General features: G+C 47.4%; 1 protein-coding gene across 6 annotated transcripts in view; it reads right to left on the reverse strand.

Moving 5' to 3' along the window:
* The window catches only part of PLXNA1 (plexin A1), a 293,334-nt gene that overhangs the window by 122,965 nt on the left and 161,119 nt on the right, over positions 1-9,250 (reverse strand). For all 6 annotated transcript variants that reach the window (XM_018553932.1, XM_018553935.1, XM_018553936.1 and 3 more), the window contains one exon: positions 1,983-2,083. In XM_018553932.1, the coding sequence (XP_018409434.1) occupies positions 1,983-2,083 (101 nt within the window). The remainder of the gene's footprint in view (positions 1-1,982; positions 2,084-9,250) is intronic.

Below are 9,250 nucleotides of genomic sequence, written 5' to 3' on the forward strand. Positions count from 1 at the left end.
TCTCTTGCCTTGAAGAGAACCGGTCACCAGTGGGAGTTGGAAGGATTCCGAATCATCAGTCTAATATTGCAGCTTTACCTCCCAGAGATTTCATGACCTTTTGATTATTTACTTGTATTCTCTCCTTGTAGGACCCGAGGTCTCAGGCTGCAAGGCCACCCTGTCTACTGCCTGAGCTCAGTGCTAAGAACAAAACTGTTCTGTTTGGCTTTGTTACATAATTACATATATTGGGGCTGCAGCTAACGATTATTTTCATAACCGATTAGTTGTCCCGATTATTTTTTCGATTAAAGTGACATTAAACCCTCAGATTTTTTAACATAAAATACTGTAATGTGTACCTTACTGTAATCCATGGTTGTTTCCCTTCTCTTTGCTGCTCTTCCTTTTAAATCCTCATGTCTTCTCTAGCTTGGGGAGAACTTCCCTTTGCAGCTGAGTGCCTCTTCCTGTAGTGCTGGCTAAGGTTGTGAACCTGCACACAGACACCATGTATCCATTCCAGAGACAAGGCAGAAGTTCTGCCCAGCATGAGAAGACATGAGGATTTAAAAGGAAGAGCAGCAAAGAGAAGGGAAACAGCCATGGATTACAGTAAGGCGCACATTACAGTATTGGTTTATGTTAAAAAATCTGAGGGTTTAATGTCACTTTAAGCTATTAGTCCAGGGGTAGCCAAACTGCAGCCCTCCAGCTGTGATGAAACTACAAGTCCCATGAGGCATTGCAAATCTCTGACAGCCACAGGCATGGCCTAGTGAGGCAGATGCGTGATAGTATTTGTAGTACAGCTGGAGGGCCGCAGTTTGGCTACCCCTGGATTAGTCCCACCCCCAACCAACTATTATCAATTTAATCGAATAGTTGTTGCAGCCGTAACATATAGACATAGTTGTTGAGGTTGAATAAAGACACAGGTCCACAGTCATGTATCAGCCCTGAGCTCAGGCAGGGGACTGGTCAGCCTCTTCTTTACAGCCTGGCACTTCTGCTTTGACAGGGAGAGAATCCAACTAAATAACAGCACACACAGCTAACCATTATATTTCAGTTGGTACCTCCGCTGTACGAAGCAGCAATGACATTATGTTATTAGAGGATCGGTATTATTTCTCAGGAGCCTGGAAGTGAAATGATTGTGTTGATATGATCAGTTTCGAGCAGCCTGGAAGTGAAATTGTGGTAGACGGATCAAGACGGCCTGAACTCTGGAAGCTGTGCCCAGCAAAAGGTATACTGAGCTTTGGGCGACGGGATGACGATAGTTTATGTCCTCCCGTGACCCTTAGAATTACTATGGGGAAAAACACTTACCGTATATACTCGAGTATAAGCCGAGTTTTTCAGCCCATACTCCTAAATAAATATTCATGTAATTTTATTGGTATCTATCTTTCCCACCCTAGGCTTATACTCGAGTCAATACTTTTCCCCAGTTTTTTGTGGTAAAATTAGGTACCTCGGCTTATATTCCGGACGGCTTATACTCGAGTATATACGGTAATTCTCCATTAAGATGAGATTTACAGAATAAAACATACAGGTAGACGACGTTCACCGACACAAACATGCAGACACGCGTGTGTGAATCTTATACCGTGTTCACATCACATTTGATAGATTCCCATTGTTTGCCTAATTCTCTCCTCTCCGAGGCTGACAAATAATCCGGATTTCTAAGAACGGCCACCTGCTTTCTATGACAAATGCGCCTCCACGGAACCATTTCATCATGCTCAGGTCCCTGGGAAAATAATACTGGCTAGTGCAGCCCCGTCTCCTGCGCACCTGGCCTAAATGACTGCTCCTCGCTCTTCTAGGATCCCGGGGGACCGGGGACCAGTCTGTGGAGGATCAGGAGGGGGAGGAGGCTGACGCTATTTAAAGAGGAAGACTGAAAGGGGCTGTCAGTGACAACAGGGCACGCTGCCTTGTGCGGGGGTCCCCGGGGAGACTACGGGAGAAGCTGCCGTACTTACGTGTTGTGCAGCACACACCAGCCGCAGTGAGGGTCCCGAGAGCCCAGGCAGGTGTCGCAGCTCTCGTACTGCTCGCAGCTTTCCACCGGCACACGCGTGACCTGAAAGAGTGCAGAGAAGAGAGTCAGAGCGACACAAGCAACGTTGTCACACGTCCTACAATATAAACTCTTATATAAAATGGATGAACAACATACACAGGGTTCATAAACAACTCTCAGGACCCATTGTAGATGGATACCTTTATAAGCCAAGACGGGAAAAAAGTGGACCTGTCATAAGATAATGTTTATCATGTTCCGTCCAAGTAATGTGTCAGTGTAACACTTCCAGGTATTTATTACATCTCACAGAGATCACATGACCTGACAATGCTGTGTATAAGGCGTGAGGATGCCGAGAGACATACCATTGTTGCAGCAGAGGAAAAGACAGACTGAAGGGAGAGCTGTAACAGGCAGCCAGCTCAGAGATTTGGGCTGAGTATATCTGTTATTTTTCACCTAGCACACCTAGGCCCGTTGCAAGCGTTAAGAAACATTTTGCATGGAGTTCTTCTTTAAAGGAGAACTATGAGGGGGGTGCTTTTCACTCACCTCATAGTTCTAGCCGACCTGTGACAATGAGACTGTCACAGGTCGGCTCAGTAGATCGGGAGGTGAGCGAACACATACCGGCGTTCTCTCACCTCTCGATCTTGTCACGGCTCTCTACCGCGACAGGGGAGGGGCTGGATTCCCCCCTCCCCGCTCCGATCCGCCAGCGCTGACTGGCGGAACGGATGGGGGAGGGGGCGGGTACAGCTGGCTCTCCCTCTAGGTAGGCAGAGCCAGCTGTCAGTCACGCAGCTGGGCGGATCCCGGCATCTACGTCGGGATCCGCTGCGGCGTCTCAGTATAAAGGGAGCTGTAGCTCGCGGTATACTGAGCCTAGAGTGACGGGAGGACGCTAGTTTGTGTCCTCCCGTTACCCTAAGGAGAACTATGGGGAAAAACACTGACCCCATAGTTCTCCTTTAAGTAACACTGACAGGTCTTGTCCCTCCCTCAACCTGTGACTGGACATTGAAAGAAGCAGCAGACTGATGACCTCTTCTCTCTGCTCTCTCCTCCTATCAGGAGGGCCGGATTTCCTCCAAGGCCTGGCCTCGGGGCAGCAGGGAAGAGAGGGGCAGCAGAGGTGAGGAATTCATATCCTCGGGTCCGGGACATGCAGTCCTGCGCGCCAGATAGGTCGTTTCTTTCTACATTTAGTGCTGCTTCGGGCAAAGCAGCAGGGCTAAATTTAGAGTGGGGAGGCTGCTGCTCATTTTGTACAAGTGATCTCGGCGATGCTGAGATCACTTGTAATTAGCCTGCTTGTCTGTCCTCCCCTGCCACCCCCCCCCATTGTTGGGGTCCTCGGCAAGGTAGTTCAGAATGGAGAGCGGGGTGTAGAGCGGAGAACGTCTGTTCAATAAAGAGAACCTGTCACCTCCAAATGCTATCACACAGGGCTTGTTAGCTCCTGTGTGATAGCAATAAAGTTAAGTGAAAAAAATAAGAAAAAAAAATATATAAAGTAAAAAGGTGATAATAATTAAAAAAGTGATAAAAAAACAACAACTCTGCCGCCCTGCTTCAGGCGGGGAGGGGGGCGCATCGAGGAACCTGGCCTTGGAGAGAGTAGAGAGTAAATCCGGCCCTGCCTATCAGCATGCACTGTAGCACACCTAATTGGCTCCTTGTGCTCTGTCCTTTCCCAGTCTGAGCGCTGCTGTACAGGGACTTCAAGAGGCTCACCTCAGGTCAGATTTGGACACACACACACTGTATCATAATATATCTGCCAGGAATTTAGCATTAAGAGTTCATCTAATGGGTTAAGAAGAGAAAAAACAATTCTAAGAAGCTGCAAATAGTTTTCATCATTCCGCATCCGGGAGAAGACAGTAGATACTTAGCCCAAACATTGCCGAGATCATAGATCGGCGCCCCACTCCACAGCGTGATCAGGAACACACGCTGATTACATTTGCATGGAGACTGGTAAATTTCAGGAGTGCCGCCGCCGCCGTCTTGGGCGTCTCGCCTCCGCAGCGCGATTGGCAGACCCGGGAACAGGAATTACTCAAGGTGATTTCCGAGCCGCCGCTTTAACGTCCTGATTAAACCTGCCTATGTCATGCCCCTCGCTCACTTCACCCAGCAATTGCTACCCGCGCAATGCGTCGGAATTCTGCGGGACTAAAAAAATTCCATCATCCAAGTGCTGCCGGGAACTTCATTAGAACGCAGGAAAGAAAAATCTTTGCATCACAACCCAATCATTAGCAATATAAAGAAAACACAATATAAACGTTGGTACTGTCAGCAGCGCACAATATAAACGCTGGCAATGTCAGCAACTTATTGGCTACTAAATTACCCCGAATATTCCATAAAAAGGGACACAGCAGTTTAGCAGAAATATGTTCACTGGGGGAGGGGAGATTAGGAAATGCTTCCTCCTGCCTGCAGCAGACTGATCCCTGGGGGAGGAGAGATTAGGAAATGCTTCCTCCTGCCTGCAGCAGACTGATCCCTGGGGGAGGGGAGATTAGGAAATGCTTCCTCCTGCCTGCAGCAGACTGATCGCTGGGGGAGGGGAGACTGAGGAAATGCTTCCCCCTGTCTGCAGCAGACTGATCCCTGGGGGAGGGGGGGACTAAGGAAATGGGTAAAATGGTGCTGAAAATGTCAGCGTAACCCGACAGCAGCGAAGTCAGCCGACTCTGATCTCCTAATGACAATTCCTCCACTGTCATCAGAGGGGCGGCAGCCAAGGATCAGATACCCGGTCTACCTCCTTAAAAGAGACCACCCCCCTTTTTGGACATATGCCAGAACCAATCGCCATTCCCCTTAGGTTCAGCGCTGCCACGTACCAGATACATTGTAACGTCGGATTTTTTTTTCATTATTAATGAGTTTAAAGAGGAACTCCAGGAATTAACATAATTTACCCTTGCAGTGGGGCCAACCTCTGCACTGCATAGGCTAAGCGCTCATTATGATCTAGGGGCTGGATTAAAGATATACTCTCCTGATCCTGAATCTCGCAGGGCTGCTAGACCGGTCCCTGCATCCTCTTCTCCCCCTGGGCTCCGGTGGTCTAAGGACCTGTGATGTCATCATGTCTAATGCAGTCCATTCATGTGCATCAGATGGAGGACTCTGAGGGACAATACACAGCCGGAGAGGAGGGGAGTGAGGTGAGCGCTCACTGCCGCAGGACTGAGGATAAGGGGAGCATTTCTTTATTCCGGTCCCTAGACCAAAACAAGCCGGCCCCTGGAGCCCTGAACACTGCAAGAGTTAATATTTCTTATTAGCTGGAGTTCCTCTTTAAGAGATGTTAATTGCGATATTAGCACATTTAGAGAAAACGCGTCATTTAATACAAAAACAATTTCTACAGATGGCATTTGGGGCCAAAAGAGGGGTCAAGCTGGAGCGACGCCGTCCTCGAATCGGTCACCGCCGGCAGGAAGCGGAAAGATGGAAAACGCGTTTACAACATATTTACTTGCTTACTAAAACAGTTTAAGACATTTTTCCTCGGAGGACTTGGCTTGCTGAATACTCGACAGGCAAATAAAAATACAATAACGGTTTTTGTCTTTCTTGCTGCTTCTTCCAGTTTTTTTTCGGAGACGCTACATTAAATTCCGAATGTATCCGAGTGTTCTTTGATAGAAGCACGCTCCCTCCAGCTCTATCAATAAACACTCCTAAAGAGAGACGGCGAAGAGATAGTCTCCGGTACCAGGCTGGGGCCTCCGTCTCTTCAATCCTCCGGAACAGAGAGCGCGAGGAGCAGATGCTTTCATTTCATACGACGGTCGATGGTATTTATGAAATGTGTTAATATTCGCCCGCAGGCGGTTAGGTAATTAAATCCCGCACGGAACGCCTTGTTAATTTACCCGGGTCCTCTCAAAACCTGCAATTAAAAGCCTGGCGTGCCCCACAACAGCGACATGCGACTCCCATATGTGGAAAGTTCTCAGTTGGCGCGTCTACGACCAGCCAGATATAATATTTAATGTGAAACCTCCCCCTCTCTATACATATTTCTTGCAATAAACTCATGCAAATATTTTTAAAAAGACACTTTTTCATACAAGTATCCACTTAAAAATTAATTTTTAAATATTGCTAGCTTAGCTACCCCAAAACTGTACTTATGTTAGCCCCCAATTTACCCCAATACATGAGGACTATGCTCAGAGAGTCTGGGTCAGGTGTTCATTCCAACAGGGTAAGTCCATAAGGATCAGTCCACAATGGTGTCAAACATAGAAATTACATCTTGTGTCCCATCCTCATCCATCAGCAGACACAGAGGGTGTCAGTTGACCAAGTTGTCCCGCTCAGCCAGTGGTGACCAAATTGCCCCGACCAGCCGGTGGTGACCAAGGTGTACTGCTCACCAAGTTGCATTGTTTAGTGGGTGGTGACCAAGTTGCACCGCTCACCAAGTTGCATTGTTCATTGGGTGGTGACCAAGTTGCACCGCTCAGCCGGTGGTGGCCAAGATGCACTGCTCAGCCGGTGGTGGCCAAGTTGCACTGCTCAGCCGGTGGTGGCCAAGTTGGACTGCTCAGCCGGTGGTGGCCAAGTTGCACTGCTCAGCCGGTGGTGGCCAAGTTGCACTGCTCAGCCGGTGGTGGCCAAGTTGCACTGCTCAGCCGGTGGTGGCCAAGTTGCACTGCTCAGCCGGTGGTGGCCAAGTTGCACTGCTCAGCCGGTCGTGGCCAAGTTGCACTGCTCAGCCAGTCGTTGCCAATTTGCCAGTTCTCAGCCGGTCGTGGCCAAGTTGCACTGCTCAGCTTTAATCTAGAAACGCGAGGTCAAGCACCTTGAGGAGCACAATGATCGGGATGATGGAACTACAAGAGGTTTTCAGTTATATATGCATTCCCGCTGTGCAGGAGTTCTACTTTAAAGTAGGGCGATTCCATCACTATTATTTTTCCTGTAGACGTAGAGTTGGCTCTGTGTGTGCAAATTGCCCATGACAGCCAGTAAACACAGAAAAAATGATCCAGATAAACACAGCAAAGTGGAGAAGAATGGAAGTGGAAACAAAGTCAATAAAAGTCTTTATTGTTGTGAACAAGATAGAGTCACTCTCCTTGTACAAGCTGCTGAGATGTCTCTACATAATCTTTTAGTCACGTGACTGCTGCTATATATGTAGAAGGAGCAGGACCTCCGATGGCAAGGCACAGTGACAACCAAACCCAAAAAACTTAGTCTTCAGTCACGTGTCACTGCAAGGTTGGACTGAGCAGATACAACTCTTGACAGTTCAAGCTCACCAAACACCCAAACTGGAGGAGCACGGAGCATTGGCCCAAGGATCGAGGCTCGGTAAGGGACAAAGAACTGAGCATCATTCATCTTCAGAGGAGAGAAACAATGAAATGAATCAGAGAAATCAAAGAATGCACAAATAAGTCAATGGTAGAAAAAGTAAATGGGCGAACTTGGGTTTCAAATCCACCAGCTTTCAACATGGCTGACCCGACACCTAGCGCTGAACGCCAGCTCGTACGCATCTATGCATGCTAGATAACGTGGGGAAACAATGAAATATGGTGTCATTATGGAGGACAACAGATTACCGGGGCATTAGAAGGACAATTTAACGAAGCATGAGACACGTGGATGTAGGACGCACAGCTGGACTCCCAACCTTACTAGATAAAAGCAACTTCAATGCATCACTGGGCCACAAATCTAGGCCAGATAATCTATCTTGTGAAGGACACCTTCGTGTGCCACCTGTCCCCATCGCCGGGGTGCATCACCCGGAGTTTTGCGTTCCCGGGGACAGGAGGAACGAGGAAGATGAAGAAGGTGATCCAGATCCGCGGCGTGTTTAGAGGAGATTGTACGGCGGCCAATCAATAAAATGGGTGACAGGCTTGAAGGAGACAATATATATTCCATTTAAAAGTCAGCATTGAATGGGGGGTGTGCACAGCAGGAAACGGTCAGGGACAATTATTTATAGAGGAGGCCTGGAGCTGTGTCCTACTTAGGTGGAAATTTTAGACGTACCTGACCGCCTATGCACAGCGGTGGCGACCAAACTGTGATTTCAATCAATATTAAAAATGGAGCCTTTACATTTACTGGGGCAGGATTTCTTCTTTTTTTTTTTTTTAAACTTCAAGTTCTGCCGCGGAACCATTTTCTTCACGTACAGCGGTAATAAAATATAGCGGGATGCAAAACGTACGTTCAAAAAAATAACGTGCGCAAAGAATTCTGCCTACAATAGGCACGGTCTTAGGCTGCTGTGCTCAGAGTGTGATGCTTAGAGGGGGCCTATTGATAAAGCAGTGAATGTGATTTTCACAAAACATTCTCTGGTGGTGAAACAATCACGGTCATTTAACACAAAAACACATGCACCAGAAAGATTAACCGGCGGTGAATGTTTGGGTATGAAAGGGTATGTTTAGGGGGGGAAAAATTAGAAATTCAGTACATCTATGCAACACATGAATATATCCTAATGCAGGGATAGGTAACCCGGCACTCCAGCTGTGGTGAAATTTCAAATCCCTCCTTACCATCTTGTCTTGAATTGTATTGTGATTGATTATATCCCACCTCAACCTAACCACTGAACCATCACGTTCTCAAACAATTCATCCCCACACAGCTCCCTCCTCATGTATCACTGGCCCCTCCCTTTTAGATTGTAAGCCCTCAGGGGCAGGGCCCTCCTTACCATCTTGTCTTGAATTGTATTGTGATTGTAATGTCTTCCTTATATTGTAAAGTGCTGCGCAAACTGTTGGCGCTATATAAATCCTGTATAATAATAATAATAATAATAGACCCCATCATACCCTTGCCACTAAATCATGTTTGTGGCTGTCAGATGTGAAATGCTTAATGGGACTTGTAGTTCCATCACAGCTGGCGTGTCAGTGTTGCCTACCCCGTCCTAATCATTTTAAAAACAGTACAAGTACCGAAAAATACCGGCTGATCTGCTAGCAACCCTGCGAGGGTCCAACTTCCTGTGGTGAGCTGGCAACGCTGCCTTTGCTTCATTGAAAACAAAAGCAGTGTTGTCATCCGTGCCCAAGTCATCTCTTACGGAACACTTGGCCCTCCCCTCAACTTAATAAAAAGGGAAAGTGTTCTGTAGTTTTATTTTAGTGGCCAATGAGAGGCCAAATAAAGGCAATAATAATGATTACTGTTATTGTTTATAATGTATGT

The sequence above is a fragment of the Nanorana parkeri genome, unplaced genomic scaffold (assembly GCF_000935625.1).
Source record: "Nanorana parkeri isolate BGI_ZX_2015 unplaced genomic scaffold, ASM93562v1 scaffold135, whole genome shotgun sequence".
NCBI classification, from domain to species: Eukaryota; Metazoa; Chordata; class Amphibia; order Anura; family Dicroglossidae; genus Nanorana; species Nanorana parkeri.